The 21,295-nt window shown below is 39.1% G+C and overlaps 1 protein-coding gene across 1 annotated transcript; it reads right to left on the bottom strand.

The window, feature by feature from the left end:
• Window positions 1–4,211: 4,211 nt before the first annotated feature.
• On the bottom strand, window positions 4,212–20,616 carry peds1 (plasmanylethanolamine desaturase 1). Its single transcript, XM_062999053.1, has 6 exons — window positions 20,455–20,616; window positions 12,211–12,330; window positions 11,286–11,377; window positions 10,811–10,955; window positions 9,439–9,651; window positions 4,212–5,463 (listed from the first exon to the last, which is right to left on the bottom strand). Exons 1-6 carry the CDS (start codon window positions 20,579–20,581, stop codon window positions 5,342–5,344), a joined length of 819 nt encoding a protein of 272 aa, XP_062855123.1. The 5' UTR covers window positions 20,582–20,616; the 3' UTR covers window positions 4,212–5,341.
• Window positions 20,617–21,295: the final 679 nt, after the last annotated feature.

Below are 21,295 nucleotides of genomic sequence, written 5' to 3'. Positions count from 1 at the left end.
AGAAGCAAATGGGACTCTTGCTTGGATATCATTAGTTTCTAATAGTTGACATTATCTGAGTAGTTTACTTACACTTGCATGATTACGTTAAAGATGCACAAGTTAAATTTAGGTTCTAGTGGTTACAAGCTGAACTTTAGCAGCAGATCATGACTGATCTGTACATTTTATTCCCAGACATATTGGATTAGATTATGTTTCAGTCAGCTGTAATTTATTTACATCTTTGTATAACAGATGTAAACAGCTGCAGTATGAGCCTAAATAAATTCCACAATGTGAACCTGATTCAGCTATAGTTCTCTCATGTGTACTGAAACATATGCTGACTGATAAATTCCTCTTTCTATGCTACAGATATTTGGCATCCACTTTGGACCTACCATTAGAAAGTCCAAAAAACAAAACCTTGCTTCAGCCCTGTATTTTCTACCTGGTTGTAATTTGTGTTAATAATATCGCACAGGTATTCACTGTAAACACTACTGATACTTTCACACTTGTATTTCACCAAAAGGAGGAAAAATCCTTACAAAAACACTGTTTTGACCTACAAGCAAACTAATCTGTCATGGACAGGGTTTATTTTATCTTTGACTTTCGGCTGTTTTTGTATTAAGTGTCGTCACAGCAGATGATTTTATTTTGCATACTTAATCTGACATGAATTTTATGCCGGATGCCCTTCCTGACACAACCCTTATTTTTATTTGAAATTGGGAGCTGCACTGAGAGCACACTGATAAGTGCACCTCCTTCACACATATAACACGACTATAAAAGGTTTAAGCAATTGGATTTAAATCAGTTAAAATGCACACAAATGTATTTTTATGCAAGTAATCAATTTCTGGAAACAATCCTGATACTCAATACACATGAAATGAGCAAATGTAAACTAGATCCAAGTATACTCATGTCAAATTAGTATCAAATTCCAGAACTGTCTAACCAGTATTTACAAACCAATCATTAAACAAACAAAATATTAACACTATAACAAAGAAATAAAGAAAGGTATGGCTGTAAATGTGCTCACAAATTATCTTCTTGATAAAGGTAACAAAAATTGTTAATATTAACTTTAGTAACCTTTGGCAATTATTGTTCTGCTCCAAAATAACAATGGCCTTAATAGTTTTGACCTTTCACATATTTTAATATAATCACAATAAACCTACAAGGTAACAGGAATACACAGAAATAGAATATTTCCCATGACAAGAAGCTCTTAAAGCTGGCAATCATTTAACATTTCACACGACTTTGTATTTACCTTTTTAGTTTTGGTTAGTTTGTATTTGACCAAGGTTTAAGCTTTCATAAGGGTGGACAAATCTCTAGGCTAAGCACATGAGACAAGCAGAATTTGAGCAATTATCAGGTTATCGTCGGTTAAGGACCAAACTGCAGCATTTTAGTTTAGCAACACGTTACCCAAAAACCGCACACTGTTACTTAATGGCTTTTCCCCTTTCAGCACTGTCACAGAGTGCACGCATGTCCGAAGGAACTGAAACGCTCTGTGTTGTTAGCGCAATAAAACAGCAGGAAATATATGGATCATGTAGATTTCCTGCTCTTAATCGACACCAGACAGGTTCAGATAACATCTATCATAGTTTGATGTGTTGTGTTCACTTTTAATTTAATATTCAAGCTTGTGATGTATAAGGTATTTATTAACAAAACTATACATATTCTGGTCTATCATTGTTACTGAGTACATCTCTGATTAATCTCCATCTGTTTGTATGAATGTACATTCCTAGTTATTAGCACATCATACATTAGCAAGATAATGAATCTTAAAATAATAGTAAAAAATAGCCGGTTATTGTAGCAGGTTGGGTCTTGTTTAGTGGAGGATGTGACAACAGGAAAAACAAGAGGGTTAATTGGCAAATGGATACACCAGGTGTCTATATTATTATATTATTAAAAGCTGAAAGATTTATTCTCATGCTCCCCTTGCACACACGTATTAATAATGTGCCTGGGAACACCAACCATTCTGGAAGGTCAACGGCCTTAGATTTATGTCATGTTTCTTATTTAAGTTTTTTGGTAAACTGTCGGGAGGAGCTGCAATCGGAGGTAAGATAACTCCCCCTGGACTATCTGTGCCCACAGATTGTTTTCCCAGTGTGGCTTACAACTGAGACAGGACACCATTTACTAATCAAGCAACTAAGGCTCGGGGGTCATGCTCAAGAATCCAGCAGTGACCGTGGGGCGACTTAAATCCCTGACTTTCCGATCAGTTGTCTAATATCTGAACTTCAGAGCCACATGTGGGGTGGCATGGTGGCTAAGTGGGTAGCACTGTCGCCTCACAGCAAAAAGGTCCTGGGTTCGATCCCCAGGTGAGACGGTGCGGATCCTTTCTGTGTGCATGTTCTCCCCGTGTCTGCGTGGGTTTCCTCCGGGTGCTCGGGTTTCCTCCCACAGTCCAAAGTGAGGTGAATTGGAGACACTAAATTGTCCAAGACTGTTTTCGATATAACCTTGTGAACTGATGAATCTACTGATGAATGAGCAACTACTGTTCCTGTCATGAATGTAACCAAAGTGTGAAACATGATGTGAAAATCCTAATAAACAAACAAACAAACCACATGTGCCCTGCTGCTTTCCTCGCTTTGTCTGTTACAGTAATGTTTCGAGATAACCAAAACATTAGATGAGCCCATTGGAGGATTCCTACCTGGTGGGCTAGATATTAAATGTTTATTTGTCCACCCTGTTAAAAAAGGATAAACCTTTTAATTAGAGTAACAGATTTCCAAAAATTGCACACATACTACAAATGACAAAATCGCACAAACCAAACACCATTGTACAATACGGATTTAGTTTTAAGTTTTTAAATACCTTGTTTATGCAATATAGCTAGTCCTTCTACTCACATCACTTGCTGTAGATCTTTAATCATATTTCAAGTAAAATTAGTCTGGTAAGAAAGGGGTTCGGGATATGACTAGAACTAACTTATGTACAAATGTCTTTTAAAAAAAGAAATATACAGTTATATACCTGCGAGATTTATTCTACTTCAAGCAAAGCTGGTCAATTCATGGCAAGTACTAAAGTAGTAAAACATTATTTTGTGCAGAAAATATGCATATAAAAATAAATTACTAACCTAATACGCAAACATACTGAAAAACTAATTAGCAGAGTAAAGCAAGTGACTACATAAAAACTCACTTGTTTTAATTACTATTTGGCCAATTTTTACACATTCTGCAATGTAAAAAGCCATTATTAATTCTAAATGGCTCTATGAATTTTTTTTTTATTGTTTCATTTTTATTTAGCTGTACTGGTTACATGTAAAATAAATCTGGCTTTCGCTGTGTTATATTTATTAACTTATTATATTTATATTATTATATGTATTATGACATGCCTGGGCACCTAAAACTAATAACGCAGAGGTCAATTATGAAAACCCTCAGTGAGTGTCTTTACATGCATATTGCCATAAATCGCATAAATGGAAAGAGTTATTATTTGTCAATAATCAACTTTTTACACAGGCAGCATACTACCTGTTTGAAAGCTATTGGTTTACTTTTAAGTTTAAAGGTAGTAAGTCTTATTTTTTAAATGCATTATTACTTGCATATATTATTTATTGTACTTTTAAAGGCAACAGTTTTTTAACAGGGATTCAGTTGTCCTGCATTATATTATTGAATGTAGCCCAACAATAAATTGACTTTAAATGTGACCAACAGTAAAATATAATGCTGTAATGTAAAATGTATTGTAATTTCAGGATGAATTCAAACTTGAGCAGTGAATTCAACATTTCTGTCATCATCCAGCTGGCATCCTGAAATAACATGGAATTAAGGCCCTTCTTTTTGCATATATATGTATATAGCCAAAAGTACCTGACTATGAGCTTGCTGGACATCCCATTTCAAAAACAAATGGTATTAAAATTAAATAGAATGACCTCTATGTGATCTTGTCAGCTACAACAACAGCAACTCAGCATTTGTATGACTGGGCACTGATGTTGGTCAAAAGAGCCTCAGCTGAGGTTCCAGTTCATTTTAATAAAGCTGTTCAATGGGACTGGGGTCAGGGCTCTCTCTGGGCTCTATGTTCTTCATGTCTTTATAGATCTTGCTTTGTGCACAGGGGCACAGTCATGCTGGAACAGGAAAGGGCCTTCCCAAAAAGTTGACTACATATAATTTCCTTTATATAACTGATTTATTGCATTTCTTTGAGCAAGACTATGTACATCTGCTCAGCAACCAGCTTGGCAGATAAACCACTGGTGACATGGTTTACATACAAAATACATTCAAGCGTGCATGTAAATTCACTCAGCGACCAATCATGATAAACTTTGCCTAACTATTCAAGGGGTGAAGAATATTTTCATAAAATGATCCTGCACAAGCCTTCTTATACACCAAAACTATTTGACGAGCTTAAACTAGAGCAAATGTAACAGTTTTTTTTTTTCATAGCACCTACAGTAGAACAGCTAAGATGTGTTGTGCAAAAAAAATAAGTAAATTAAACACTTTGTGAATGGTACTTGCTAATGTGTTGCTGTATGTAACAACTATAACGAGTGTGACTGGCATAAGCCAAGGGTTTTCCATGAAGAAAACATTGAGTGTAACGTGTAAATTGTGGTGTGTATGTGTGAAATGTCTCTTGCATGTACTGCATAAGTAAGGCGGACCAGGAGAAGACTGCATATGTAACTGCTTTGTCCATTCAGACACCAGCAACAGGTGAAGACACTTATTCCAGCACTCTCTTCAGAAAAGCCACAACATCAGTAAAAACATGGTCAGAGTTAGGGTGGGGACGAGGCATTTTCCTTTTCGTAGCCTGATGCATGTAGAGATGCCCAGTTCCACAGTTAATCATACAAAGCTCATCAGCTTTGAGATCAGCAAGTCTCAAAAATTTTCAAAAAAAGGCATCGGTTTAACTTACGTTCAAGTATTTCAATGTGGATTCATAATTTTTTGCACTTTAAGTTATATAACAGGGCTTTTTGGATACTTTATACTCCTAGGGAGGTAAATGGCTTCTTTGTGCATAAAAAAAAAAAAGATTTCAGAGCAAACCACTGCTGCTAGAAGTGTGGAGCAGTATTGCTTGCGAACGCTTGGTCGACTTCTCTCCTACTGTCAACCTTCTGTGGGCTGGAGCTTTTCAAACGTTTTTTGTTTGTTTGTTTTCCATTCATTCAGTTTACTCATCCCCAGAGTTGTGGGGTGACTGAATGAAGAGGAGATGAAGGCTGGCCTCTGGCTGCAGAGGAGCGAGGTAGGAGAGCAAAGCTGGCACGGGTGGAAAGTTACTGGGTTTTCTGGGCCCATTTCAGGTCATCTGATCTGGGCTTCTCTCCTGTCAGGCTCTGGATTATGTCCTCAAAATTTCTCCAGAATCCAAGTTTTTCCAGTGGGTAGTTTAACCAACCTAAACACACACACACACACAGACACAATAATTAACCATCAAACAAATACAAGGATACATACAGGGGTTGGACAAAATAACTGAAACACCTGATTTTAGACCACAATAATTTATTAGTATGGTGTAGGGCCTCCTTTTGCAGCCAATACAGCGTCAATTCGTCTTGGAAATGACATATACAAGTCCTGCACAGTGGTCAGAGGGATTTTAAGCCATTCTTCTTGCAGGATAGTGGCCAGGTCACTACGTGATGCTGGTGGAGGAAAACGTTTCCTGACTCGCTTCTCCAAAACACCCCAAAGTGGCTCAATAATATTTAGATCTGGTGACTGTGCAGGTCATGGGAGATGTTCAACTTCACTTTCATGTTCATCAAACCAATCTTTCACCAGTCTTGCTGTGTGTATTGGTGCATTGTCATCCTGATACACGGCACCGCCATTGGATGCACATGGTCCTCCAGAATGGTTCGGTAGTCCTTGGCAGTGGCGCGCCCATCTAGCACAAGTATTGGGCCAAGGGAATGCCATGATATGGCAGCCCAAACCATCACTGATCCACCCCCATGCTTCACTCTGGGCATGCAACAGTCTGGGTGGTACGCTTCTTTGGGGCTTCTCCACACCGTAACTCTCCCGGATGTGGGGAAAACAGTAAAGGTGGACTCATCAGAGAACAATACATGTTTCACATTGTCCACAGCCCAAGATTTGCGCTCCTTGCACCATTGAAACCGACGTTTGGCATTGACACGAGTGACCAAAGGTTTGGCTATAGCAGCCCGGCCGTGTATATTGACCCTGTGGAGCTCCCGACGGACAGTTCTGGTGGAAACAGGAGAGTTGAGGTGCACATTTAATTCTGCCGTGATTTGGGCAGCCGTGGTTTTATGTTTTTTGGATACAATCTGGGTTAGCACCCGAACATCCCTTTCAGACAGCTTCCTCTTGCGTCCACAGTTAATCCTGTTGGATGTGGTTTGTCCTTCTTGGTGGTAAGCTGACATTACTCTGGATACCGTGGCTCTTGATACATCACAAAGACTTGCTGTCTTGGTCACAGATGCGCCAGCAAGACGTGCACCAACAATTTGTCCTCTTTTGAACTCTGGTATGTCACCCATGATGTTGTGTGCATTGCAATATTTTGAGCAAAACTGTGCTCTTACCCTGCTAATTGAACCTTCACACTCTGCTCTTACTGGTGCAATGTGCAATTAATGAAGATTGGCCACCAGACTGGTCCAATTTAGCCATGAAACCTCCCACACTAAAATGACAGGTGTTTCAGTTATTTTGTCCAACCCCTGTATGTCAATCTGTCTCAAAGCTATTTAAAAAAATAATTAATTAAAACACATCCACACAAGAGCCCTGCGTAAAGATTTGTAGGTACATACAGGTCTTCACATCCTCATATATTCTTTCCAACCCATTGCCTGTTAAGCATGACCATACACTCAAATATCCTTACATGGTGGCACACAGTCAATATGTGTCAAATAGTCTTGTTGTGTTTTTGTAGACGAGTACAATGGATAGATGAATAAATAGATATAGGATGAATTTTATCACAATATATATCAGCAGAATAATCAATTTATAGACAAACATTAAGAAATTGATTGAAAAACTTGGTTTTGGTTGATATAATGACTGATCTATTAAATATTTTATATAGGGAGAGAACAATCAATTGATCACCAGTCAGGACGAAAAGATGAATCAATCCACAGATATGGACAGAGGAAATTAGAAGAACTTACCCAAAGCTAAATGATTTTATAGCACATTTATCCAAGTTGCTCTATGTATATGACCCAGCAGGTTTTGTCAATTGGAAAATCCCACAATAAACTTGCAATAGGTGCTCTGATCGTTTAGTTACAAAAACTAATATACTGTATATATTTTGGGAACAACTGAGACCCTTTAATCTGTAGACCAAATATCTTGGCTGCGGAGTCACCACTGCCCTGCTGCTCTCCCTGCTTTCCATCCATATTAGTGAAATAGTGCCAGCTCACAGAACAGTTTCAGATACAGAACAAATACAGATTTGTTCTTAGCAGATAAGATCATGGAGATGTATTTGAAAAGAAGCTGGAATACTAGTTGAAGGGTTAAGTATAAGTCACCATTATGATACTTGGGTAACTTCAGTAACCAAATTAAAAATGGGAAAAATGAAAGCACTTGGTAAGACATATTTACAGTAGCAACAACAAAAACCTAAGGTAATGTTTAACAGCATACAAATGTAGGGTTACGTTTACAAAACCAAAACACAATGAGGTGTATGATCAAATTAACCTTACTGACAACCCCTAATAACTTATGACTCATGTCGTTACAATGCATTTTCCTCTCTAGTTCTATATGAATCCGAAAGCAAGACACATAGAATATTTATGCTTTTAAACAACGGTGCTTTAAAGAACAGCTATAGATCAGCTTTATTTGTCATATATACATGTACAATACAAATAATTTTTTCTTCGAATTTCACAGCTTGTTTTTTTTCGGAAGCTGGGGTCAGAGCGCAGGGTCAGCCATTGTACGGTGCCCCTGGCGAAGGCAGGGTTAAGGGCCTTGCTCAAGGGCCCAACAGTGGCTGCATGGCAGAGCTGGGATACCACCATCCTGTTTATAATAGTACCTCAGACAACAAAGAAGAAAAATAAGTGGATTCTCAGCCAAATCAAGGCCTAACCTCACACTCAAAGCCCAGATAACCAAACTCAGACTCTTATTTTGAACACATTATGTGAAGAACCAATTCAATGGATTCAAGCAATTATGCTTGAAAATGATGAAGGGAAAATGATGGCCAGCAACAAGATTGATGGATACAATTACAGGAACAAAGAACAAGGCATTAAGAAGCCTGAATAAGCAAACTAAAGACATGTTCTAGAGAACTATCAATATTGTTATATTAATAATAATAATAATAATAACATGGACACCTCTCCTAATTATTGCATTTTGGTGTTTTAGCCATGATAAGTGCTTACAGGTATATATGATAATTTTTTCACAATGCAAGAGCTAAAAGTTTGGAGTGAAGAGCCCTGGCCTCAACTCTATTAAACACTTTCATAATAAATTTGAATGATGACTGGGAGCCAACACAATCTAACAAATGCTCTTTTGACAGAATGGCCACAACTGTATAAGTAATGCTCGTGTTTATGGAATTGGATGTTTGTTTATTAGGATTTGTTTTCCACTTTGGTTACATTCATGCCAGGACAGGTAGCCAGGATACACATGATTTATGGATGTCCAACAAGTGCTGTATTGAACGTGTGATGGCAGTCGAAGCTTTGTTTTTACATGCCACTAAAATCCATATCCACAGCCACAACTATGAGGGTATTTTTGCCTGCCTCACGCTCCCTCCAACACATGTGCAGTTCACGACCACTTCTCATCCGCCCCCACATTCAATTGAATCGCACATGAGGCCAGTATTTGCTCGCGAAGAGCCACACACTAGTCTCCATGCTCCTCCACTTCCTATACAGGAGCCTCAGGCTACTAATCAGGGTTCTTACACAGCGTTGAAGACCCCACCCACTTTTTAGTCTTGTCTTTTTTTCCACCCGGCAGACTTTCATGGCCAATTTTGTCCGGAGCAGGCGTTGCCAAATATGACCACTAGGGGGCGCCCAGCCGACAGGTAGCAGAGCTGAGGTTCGAACTCAGGGAGTTCAGAACTATGCTCTTAATTTGACAGACAGACAGATACTTTATTGATTCCGAAGGAAATTTAGAAATATCAAATATCAACTGCAAGGTGTTGGATACGATTTTTGAACTGAAAACACTGGCCTGAACAATTACTTGTTTGACATCACATCATCAAAAACGTTTCAATATTCTAGTATTATTTTAATTAATAATACAGTTAAATGTAATTATTAAGATTGTTCATAGGTTGTGTGTAAATGCGTGATTGTGGATCGTGTACCTGTCGTAATGCAAAAGTAGGTCTCATGAGGCGATACATGGTGAACTCGGTGATGTTTTCGAGGAAGGATGATGTGACAGTCCTGAAGTAACGTGACCCAGCGTGGTAGCCCAAAATAGGTGTGAGACCACTTATGGATCTGATTGGTCAGCGTCACAAATATAGCCAGAGCATAGACATAGCAGTACCAGGGGAAGATATGATAGATCTCCACTGTAGAGAAAAAAAACGTGAGAAGACATAATGGTAGAGGCTATGGTAAAATATACATAAAGCTTACACAAGTTATTGTGTTTATTTTTTTTCAATTTAATCTCATGTTTTACCACCACATTATCCTGGTCAGGATTGTGGTGGGTCTGGGTGTGCAATAAAGAAGGGGTTTTCAACCTGTGGGGTACTTGTCTGGGGGGGCGCGAGTGCCTGACCGGGGGGCGTGGCATTACGAGATTTTTTTACTTCTAAAACTAAAGCAATTCATTTTTCACCCACGGGAGACATATTTCATTACTCTAACTGACCACGCTCACACGCACGTTTAATGTTATTCAGTTCCGTCTGAAAAAAACCTTCAAAATAGAGCTATCAGCGAAGATAACCGGTGACAAAAGCAACAACCGCTGTTATAGGACGTGTTTGTGTCTTTAAGAGAGACGCTCTGTTCACAGTATCGATTATAAGTGACTCGGGAGTCAATTCATTTTAAGCGCAGCGTAAGTTTCTCTTCTCAGTCATCTCTCCGTGTTTGCTGTTATAATGAATGTTGCGGTTGTAAATAAACACCAACTACTACAGAACATTTTGTGTGACTCGCTTACCTTAAAAAGCTCAGGCTTAATTATACTGAGTATTACCACAGAGTCAGCTAAACGTTTTCAGTCAGAGCAGATGATCCCGAACTAACCAACTTAGTAATTAATGAACTTTTGTCTATGCTCCGTGAAGTAACGTTTTCTGCTCTCATCTACATCAAAAAGCAAGAACCGCTTATGATTTACCAAAGTGAACCACGAATTTATATAACGTGCTGATAGAATCGGCTCAGATGGGGTCGGACTGTATTATCTTTTTAAAATAATATTTTCAATCAGCAAAATTATATAATGTGCACAACATTAATTACGTTCTTTTAGCTTGTCAGAAGCTTTCTCAATGATTTCTGTGCGGGGGGGGGGGGGCGCAAGTTTAGGGTTGGCACACGAAGGGGGGGGGCGCATGTCCAAAAAGGTTGAAAACCCCTGCAATAGAGTAACACACTCCAGACAGGACACCCACAGACATAGCCAATCATGTCTTTACAAAGATACCAAACCAGCCAATAGCATGAGCCAATAGACATGCACATTTCCCCTTAGCTGTCTGTTTGCATTACCTGGTGTTAGAGTATGAAAGTTGTAGGCCATGTTAGCCAGTGGAATTATTGTTAGCATGCAGTTATCACCATTCGTCTCTATGAAGTCATGCCGTGTGATTGCCGTGGGGTCGATGTGATGTTCTCGAAACGGCCGGATAAATGCCTGGTGAAAAGAAGGATGAGAAAGGATGAGTCTTGGTACCGTGCTCCCCTGAGCCAAAGCATACCAAGTCATTTTTGGTTCTTTGACTTAAAACAAGCACCATCAAACGTCAGCTATTTGTCTAATGGAGTTCCAAAAAGCTCATGTCACCTAAACAATTTAGAAGACTAAAAAGCAAGGTGCATACTGTTCTATGTATCTATGTCAGGCATAAGTATTTTAATGAGCAAGCCTTGTCCTCTGAAGTGTCCTAATTTGACCCTGTTAGCAACACGTTTAACCTGGCTTCACATTTCTAGTGAAAATGTGTTAGTCAGTCCATTTACATACCTTTCCCAAAACTGGCAGCTCCACCGATCCCCAGGTATCGGCACCCCAGTGAACCAGCCCAGATGCAAAGTCTGCTGTTAGAATGCCTGCCACTGTGTGCACAAAAACAATTAAGAACAAAATTAATTGACACATGAAAGGAAAACAGAGCATAATAGGTTTGGGCTATCACTAGCTGGCAAAACAGCTTTAATTGCTCTGGTATAATTCTATTGACTTGTAAACCAGTGGTAAGGTACATTAAACACCATTCTTAAAAAGATCTGATCTCACAGCATATTGATTTATTGTCTATGATTTATATACACACCAAACCATTAAGTGATGACTCAAGAAACCATGTCCATCAGTGGAGAAACAATTTGACCACATCATTAAAAGTCATAATGACTTGAAATTGCAGAAACTCTTCCCTCTAAGAAGACATCAACCATACCAGCAATATGCATCTACAGGTTTTTCTTTAATTTGGCCCCTATCTGCATCCCAATCCATCAAAGCTACTGAACTAGCATTGCAACCAGCTACTTTGGGGCTACAAAGCTAAAATTATTGTACACGTTTTGGAATTACATATAGTGTTTTAACAAAAATGCTAAACTATTGGGTGTGGATGTGGTCCAGCATCATATGTTCCAGATACAAACACACATAAGGGTTTAACATAGTCCCCCATGTATGGGTTTGTAATAAGTAATTCTGTGTCCTCGTAACCCCAAAAACAAACAGAAGTTGGACTGATTACTCTAAATTGTCCCTTAATCTGAGTGTTGGCCTGAGACGAATTGGCGCCAGCCATACCCACTACAAACTTTAACAGAATACAAACTTGGTGAAAAAGAATGTGGAGGGCAAAAAGAAACAAAACATCACCATAAAAGCAAGTAGTGCAGTGAATGCATGTTCGTTTATGCATGAAACTCACCAATTGCCAGAAGGATGTACCAGCTGTGGCCCAGGTGAAAGTAGGCAAGAAGGTAAAATAAATTAATGGCCATCAATGTAAAACAGAGAATAACACTGATCCATTCCTGGCACCTTTTACCTGTTCAAGAAAACAGAAATAATAGAAAGAAAACTGGTCAGAACTGCTCATGAACACACAACTTGTACTGTTAGATTATCATTATGGAATTTAATTCCTCTTTCCTCTTTTTTTTACGTGATATGACTTATTACATTTTTAAACAGGATTTCTGCATTTGTCCATTTTTCCATTGTAACAGAAATGAATCACTAAAGAAAAAACCTGTCAAAAGCATGCCTTCTCTGGAATGCAGGCAGGCCAGTCTAACACCTGTGGTTGGTCAAGTTGTCACTGAAAAAAGTTAATCTAGATGGCTGCATATGTTGCTCCAAAATGATCATGTAGCCATCAGTAATAATGGGACCTTTGCAAAAATGCTATTAACAATGTAATTGGCATGAACACACATTCATGAAGGTGGTTCAGGTGTGTTTTAAATCAGCGCTCTTACTCTACAGAATGTAGCTTCCCTCTCAAGATGTTGGAAATGAATTAAAAGGAGCTTTTTAATCAACAGCACCAACCAAACGCCAACCAAGTAACTGATAACCAACAAAAAAGTCAATTATTGAAATCCTTAACTATACTAGTCTGTCTCGTATGTCCCCTGTCTCATATGGTTCACCTTCTCATTTTTTAAACATTTATTTTTGTTATTTTTTTAATTAACATGAAAGCCCAAGTGGAACACCACCCTGTACAATTGCTCACATTCTGCTTTCAGCAATTTTCCACTCATGCTTGCAGCCTTTAAAACAAGGTTGCATTTGTAGTCATAACAAAAGAGAAAAAGGGAAAATTGCACACCCATACACAGTGGGTGTATGTCAAAAACTGTAATGAGCTAAATCTGATACACAACATACAAAAATAATACAAAATGTCAGCAGTATTAAAAAAATATATTAGATTTACAACCACACAATTCTAGAAGACAAAAAATGTGCATTACTTTGCCCTACATCTTACTCAAAACAACAAACAAGACGATTGTTAGACTACTGTAAAACCATTCATAGCCACAAAGAAAAAAAAACCCTGTGAAGTCAGTCACCCACTGGTGCTCTTTGAATCAGTTAACTCTGTTTGTGACTGCTGACCACTGTAGAGGAATGACGATTAAATAGTTTGCATTTTTAGTGTAGATGTGTACTTCTCACTTCCCTAAATTCTACAGCCATGTAACTACAATCATGTAATAGTATTCGGATGCTTGTTGGACATTCCATTAAAAAAAACAAATAGTATTAAAATGACGACTATGTACTCTTCTGAAAAGTCTGTTCACAAGAGACTGAAGTACGTCATACTGAAAATGTATGGTGCATCATAAATAGGAGAATCAGACAATCGTGACCACAGACTGTTGAGAGGCTGAAGTCTCATGTCAAGCAAGAAGGAATCAAAAATTGCACATGCAAAATTGCAACATTTAGTGTCATCAGTTCCCAAACTAATAGAAAGTCTTATTAATGGGAAGGTGAAAGAATACAGGGGAAAACACGCCTCTGTCCCAACTTTTTTGGAGTGTGTTGTAGGCATCAAACGTGTTTCTATTCACAAACTACAATGAAAATGAATAAGAGACAATCTGTAATTTGTTAACTCTTCTGAATCCTTACTTAACTGACTAAAGTAGAAAAAACTTTCTGATGTGCTGGGCATTGCAGTATTACTGCAAAACCCAGGGGTGCTTGATTTTCAGATCAGAAACTGATGACCAGATATTTTCCTTTGAGTTTACTCATCATATTGCCTGCTACAAAGATACCGTTTGCAAGATGTCATGCTAAATGCACATAATGTTAATGACACCATACCCAATTCACTGCGAAAGCAAACCATTGGTACTGCCTGGGAATAAAACGTGCTAAATGTGCAATAAAGCAGAATTAGCGCATTTTATGTACACCTAAGTTATTTCCTGTTCACTACCAAACCACATCCTATATGCTACACAGTATCTAACAATACCACTGTTTGGTATCTTCCTAATACAACCCGTTTCCTACCAACTTTAGGCCAAAACTTATTACACGTTTCTACAGATGTTTAGTCTGTAGTCAGAATTTATCTCCAACCAAATGACAGACCAGTCGTTTGCCTAAACTCTGTCTGTCATGTGATTGGAACCCGTCCATTTACGGTATATTGTACATTCACAGTGCACATTTGGTATTAACCACTTCATTTAATATTTATGACATTGCTTAGGAGGAAAAGGACTTATGAGGCGGAGTTTTGTTACAGAGCAAAAAAGGCAGTGATAATACCAGTTCTGGTAAAACAAGTTTGTAGTACTAAACACACAGGGTGGATCCTGTTGCACCCAATGCTGGTAGAGTCCGCATTGTAAATTAGATTAGTAGACGAATGCACTGATCCATAATTTAACTGGACAGTTCCTTGGACTCCATGGCTTGGTTTCTGCCCTGACAATGCAGTGTAAATTGTGAGCCCTTATAGACCCAGATGTGTGCATTTCAAATTGCATCAGATAGACTTCAATTCAATTTAGCTCTCAGGGATAATTAAAATAGGATGTACCTGAGCACAATTTAAAGTAAAACAGCAAGGGGTCTGAAAACTTTTGTAAACAAGAGATTCCAGGTGTTGATTTTAAAAAACCTGATTCGATTAAGTGCAGAATGATAGGTAAAATGGCTCACAATTAAAGTATTGTACAGAACTAGAGATGGGACGATCGATCGGCTATGAATCGGTATCGGCCGATTTTTAATCAAAATATGCTATCGGCGATCGGCGATATTTCCTAAAAGTAGCCGATCCGATCGTGTGATATATAAAGACCATGTTAAGTTAACAGCTCAGTGGATTGATCCAGACTTTGAGCTACGAAGCACCAACCATCACATCACCATTCATCAACCATCGTACAGAAACCACAGTGAAAGCTCTTCATGACCTAAAATAACATCATTAACGTTGTGCATCGTACATACGATGTAATTTTGCTGATTGTAATATTTACTTTAAAAAGATAATTCAACCCGGTCACATCTGAGTCGATTCTATCAGCACGTTATATAAACTCCTGGTTCACTTTGGTAAATCGTGAGCGGTTCTTACTTGTGATGTAGATGAGAACAGAAAACGTTACAGAGCCAATCAGAGGCAAAAGTTTATTCATTACCAAATTCGTTAGTTCAGGATCATCTGCTAAACTTTTAGGGTAATCAGAACTTTTAGCTCCACAGACGGAACGAGCCTGACTCGGTGACCGCTCTGTGGTAATAGCGGTTTAATTAAGCTTTTTAATGTAAGAAAGTCTAAAGTCTTTCAGACTAAACTGGATAACATTAAACTTGTGTGTGTGTGGTCAGTTAGACTAATAAGATATGTCTCCTGTGGGTGAAAAAAATAATTGTTTGGTTACTTTATTATTTACTGCTGATTTTGCGCTAAAAATTGCATGTCACCCCCCCCCCCCGATCGAAATCGACTATCGTCCGATTGCCCTGAAAGGAGATCGGAGATCGCAATCGATGCCAAAAACCCCGATCGTCCCATCTCTATACAGAACACACTGTATATTAATTAAAATGTTAGTCAAATATTTGGCTTCTGTTTGGTCAAGGCAGAGATTCAATAGGCAGTAAATACACTGCATGTCAAATATTAGCATAGTCCTTTTACCGCCAACCTTTCCATTGTTGACATCACTGATATGGAGATTGGTGGTGCAGGGCACAAGCCCTTCAGGGCACAAGGGTGTAACAATGTTAGTAACACATTACCCAATTCACTGCAAAAGCAAACCACCAGTACTACCTATGGGAGTAAATTTTTTGCTCGTTAACTGTCAAGTCACCAAGAAATAAATTAACCAAAGAAACTGTGTTAAGAGTTCAAAATAATACATACGAAAACATTATTAATTAGCAGGCAAACAGGGATTATTTTTTGGTGTTGACTGCTGCATACTGCTGCCTACTTAGTCACTTGTCCACCAGGATTTGATTTAATCTACTGTAGATTTGCCCCTGCTTCAAAACTAACACCCTTTACAAGATTTTGGAGTGTGTCTGTGGAAATTCCAGCCCATTTAGTCAAGAAAAGTTTTTGTGACCCACTGGATGAGAGGATCTAGTAATTGATTTTAATTAATCCCAGTTAAGTTCAGTCAGGTAAAAGTCAGGGCTCTATGCAGGTCACTGGAGTTCCTCCAAACCAACTAAGACTTTATGGACCTTGCTTTGTGCACAGGAGCATAGTCATGATGAAAGGGCCCTTCCCAAAATTGTGTCAACAAAAATGAAAGCATAAAACTACCCAAAGGCAGCTTTGGTGGTAAAGTTACAACTACTACCATCTTTTTTCCAGAAGGGACAGAATGAGGACAAGGTAACATAAGGTAACTCAATGGATGATGAATAATAATTAACAGGCTTATGTCAGCTAACTAATTTATTTTAGAAACTGACATCGGTGATCAAATCTGCATTCTTAGCCTTACAGTAGCATTCCACTTATTGTATTCCACACTATTGTCAATTGTTCTGCTTCCTTACATGCCCACACAGTTCTGAGCAGCCATAAAGTTGGTTTTGTAGCATTGATACAGGCATCTCAGTGATAAATCAATTCACCCAATAAGCAACAAACATCATTGTTTGATTCATTATGGTGGCTAAAAAAACTCAGCTCTCTCCGAGACTCCATTGCAAGCAGGTGCAAAGATGCACACAGCAACTAAGAGCATGTCAAGGGGCGCACGTGGTAGTCACAGCCCTTTTCAGTCGGCGTAGGTAGTGATGCTAGTGGCATGATGGGAGGGAATGGGAGGGAACTGAAGTCAACTAGATTGGGAGCAAACGGGTATGTGTGTGGGAAGGGGGGAGAAAACATACCTCGGAGTACTGTATAATGTAATTTAGGAACTAAAACACAAATTTGAGACTGTGTATTGTCAGTAGAGTCGCCCCCTGTTATAAAAACATACACCGATCAGGCATAACATTATGACCACCTTCCTAATACTGTGTTGGTCCCCCTTTTGCTGCCAAAACAGCCCTGCAACTGTGATGCACTGTGTATTCTGACACCTTTCTATCAGAACCAGCATTAACTTCTTCAGCAATTTGAGCTACAGTAGCTCATCTGTTGGATCGGACCACACGGGCCAGCCTTCGCTCCCGACGTGCATCAATGAGCCTTGGCCACCCATGACCCATGGCCGGTTTACCACTGTTCCTTCCTTGGACCACTTTTGATAGATACTGACCACTGCAGACCGGGAACACCCCACAAGAGCTGCAGTTTTGGAGATGCTCTGAAGAGATATTCAGTGTTATTCACGTCACCTGTCAGTGGTCATAATGTTATGGCTAGTTGGTGTATAGTAACACAATCATTAAGCGTTTTATTTAGATAGTTTTATTTAATATGCTAGCTCTGCTAATCATACGTTAATACATATTGGCAAAAAGATACATTCTTACAAAAGTAAAGTGTAATACATGCTGCTTTAATTCTTGCTTAAGTTTTTGCACTCAATTAAAGCCATTTATTGTGTTTAACAAGTGCTTACTAAATCTGTAATGTACAATTTCAAGATGCTAACACAATGTCATCCTTTATGATAATCGCTTTGAGTAATATGTTGTATTTCCATCAATAATCATAATCTGATGCAATTTGACCCATGCATCCTTATAGTATGGCCCTTTTGTGCAGACAAAAAACACCATTATTCAGGCTGTCAAAACTTCCCAGGTTTTCCCCTGTTTTGTAAGTATAGTGGCATGTTTAAAAATTGCCGGTTGTTTAGCCCCTGTATACATATGTAGGAGAAATATCAGGTTAAAACAAACAATGTTTTATTAAATATGACCATAATGCCAAAACTTTGGCTTTTCATTGTCTGCACTTGTAGAATGACAACAAGCCCCACTCCTGCTCTTTCCAGTTCATCTGTCCGACAAAAATATTCCACTTTGTTCCACAATAATAGTCCAATTGTAACTGTTTAGTCTATACATACCATAGCCTTCCCATTAATTCCAGCATACATATATAAAAGCTGTTTCAATGGCTGTGTCACATAATATACAAGACTCGTTCATGAGGTGTAATTGTAAGTCACAACTGATGGTAACAGCAGTGACAGAGCTCTGGGGGTTTGAATCCCTGGCTGTGCTCACAAATACAGAGGGCACATGGAGGTCCATGAACATAGCCAACAGTAAACACAGGGCACAGTTCACAGCAAACAGCCAAAATAAGACTGGAGTGGCTTCAAGCAAGTCCCTGTATGTCCTTGCGTGACCCAGCCAATGTCCAGACTTAAACTCCATCATACATCTGTGGGGATCTCTAAGGATCTGCCATAAAGAATGGGAAACACTACTCAGATTAAACTGTGCAAAGATTATCAAGTTGAACAAGACTCGCAGCTGTAAGTTTTGCCAAAAGTAGACATAGATCCGCACATAGGTTGTACATGTTTGTCTGTTTGTTTATTTGGATTTTAACATCATGTTTTACACTCTTTGGTTACATTCATGACAGACACGGTACTCACTCGTTACACAAGATTCATCAATTCACAAGGTTATATCGAACACAGTGATGGACAATTTTGTATCTCCAATTCACCTCACTTGCATGTCTTTGGACTGTGGGAGGAAACCGGAGCGCCCAGAGGAAACCCACACAGACACGGGGTGAACATGCAAACTTGGGACCCGGACCGCCCCACCTTGGGATTGATCTCAGGACTTTTTTTGCTGTGAGGCGATAGTGCTACCCACTTAGCCACTGTGCCGCCCTAGTTGTCATCAATAAAAAGTTATGAGGAAAAAAAGCATTTGTTAAAAATGCTAAACATGTAAATGGGTAGTGGTAGTTCAGTGGTTAAGGTACTGGACTAATAATAGGAAGGTAAGTTCTAAATGTCAAAAATGTTAAGAAAAAAAAGATAGTAAGAAGTATCAGGCCCAGGCACTCATGTGGTGCGGCACTAAATGTCGCTAGCCCATTACCGCTGGGATCCAGGGCTCAAATCCCCAGCGGTGCCATCGGCTATGTCTGAGGGGGGTGGTGTCCTGTCCAGTGTGTAACTGCATTGACCAAGTGATACTGGAGAACCCGGACCGACTGCAATCTTGATCATGATCAAGTGATAGTAAAACATAAAAACAAAATAAAAAAAATGAAATCAGGTCCAGGGTTCCTGCTTCTTTGTTATATTTACAACTGTAATCATGCATTGCCTTTGAGGGATAGATCTGGAAACCAAGTTGGTCATGGTCTTATGTCTTATATTCTTGTAGTTGCAGCCTAGTGGTTAAGGTACTGGACTAGTAATCAAAAGGTTGCTGGGTCAAGCCCCATTACTGCCAGATTGACACGGTTGGGCCCTTGAGCAAGGCCCTTAACCCTTAATTGCTTAGACAATATACTGTCACAGTACTGTAAGTCACTTTGGGTAAAAACATCTGGTAAATGCTGAAAATGTAAATGTTATATTCTAAGATTGGAATATATTATATTATAGCACTCGGTTCTTACAAATAAATTTTGCATCATGATCTGGATTGTTTCTGGTTTCAGAAGGATTCACATTTGTTGAAGTTTTTGAATTTCTTTTGAACTGAATTTGTTATTGAGTTATTGAACATGTATTGGAAATGTACGATTGTTTTCGTTTGAAAGCCACATGTGAACCTTTGAACCAACTCGTTGACAAATATGATGTTTTTAACACAGCCATGCTGTCATCACGAGATAGACAAACACGTCCCTTCTAGCAGATCATGTGGACGTGACATACATCAATGAACTTACAGCACAGTATTACACAAATCCAGTGAGAAATAGCAACACAACAGAATCACCTGACTCTCCTGTACAGTTCACTTTACTGAACTATGTAACAAGTTAAACAGGCTGAATAGTTACAAACCGGTACCTATCCAGTAGCTACACTAACTTACCAGCTCACTTATGTAGCATTATGAGAGGCCACATATTTTACTCTATAAACACGCCTTACACATTTTATATCTATGTTTACAGAGAGCCGGTAGCTAAGCGACCTCGTTCTGTAGTTACGAGCTACATTAGCAGTGAAATGTCACAGGTTACGCTAAGCTAACAGTAACAGTCACCGCCTCTTACCTGGTGAATAGAAACTAGCGAGTTCCCGAGCGCCGGCGTGTTGAGGACCCCATCTTGCTGAAGTGCTGGGCTCGCTGAGCTGCTGAAGCTTCTCCTCAGGCAGGTTAGCACTTCGGTTGTTGGCCATATTTCTTCCCCAGCCCTCTCTCCCGGTTAGCAACTCCTAACCTAGCTCGAGCTGTTTCTCATACTTACAGAACACGCCCCCTCCACTCCCGTGCATGTACTCTTCAGCCAATCGGAGAATAGTAAAATGCCTTCACGCGATCGGGATTAGCCAATAGCACCACACTGAGGGACAGCTGTGTTCATCGATCCCACCCGAATACCGCCAATGAGAAAATGTACACAATATACAGTACACATCTGTCTTCATGTGTATTCTGATCAAGGTCGCGGTGGGTGTGGTGCCACACGCCAGAACTGGTTTCACCTCACTAATTTCTACACTAATTTCCTCACACCTAGTAGCAATTTAGAGCAGGTAATCTACCGCTACATGTTTATGGTGGGCGGAAACCCACGGGACTACACGTCAAAATCCACACTGTAACTAAAGGCGAGGTTTGACATGGGTCATTCTATAATTTGGGGTACATTTCACATCACCAAAAAAGTACAAAAACAATGTTCTGTCTCAATAGAACAATCAGTGGTTCAAGTTAATATATTCCTTTAGTGTAACATATCCACTAGTTGCAAAGCTTAAACATTATTTTTTATTTTTTATTTAAAAGGGCAAGTAGATGTAGACTACTAGGTAACTTAGTTGACAGGTAACATAGTTGACAATTTCCCTATTTTGACCCATAACTTCAGTGGTAGACCTTGCCTGGCTGAC

The sequence above is a fragment of the Trichomycterus rosablanca genome, chromosome 7 (genome assembly GCF_030014385.1).
Source record: "Trichomycterus rosablanca isolate fTriRos1 chromosome 7, fTriRos1.hap1, whole genome shotgun sequence".
Lineage (NCBI taxonomy): Eukaryota > Metazoa > Chordata > Actinopteri > Siluriformes > Trichomycteridae > Trichomycterus > Trichomycterus rosablanca.
The sequence above is the reverse complement of the archived record's forward strand: the minus strand, read 5'-3'. Positions and strand labels throughout refer to the sequence as shown.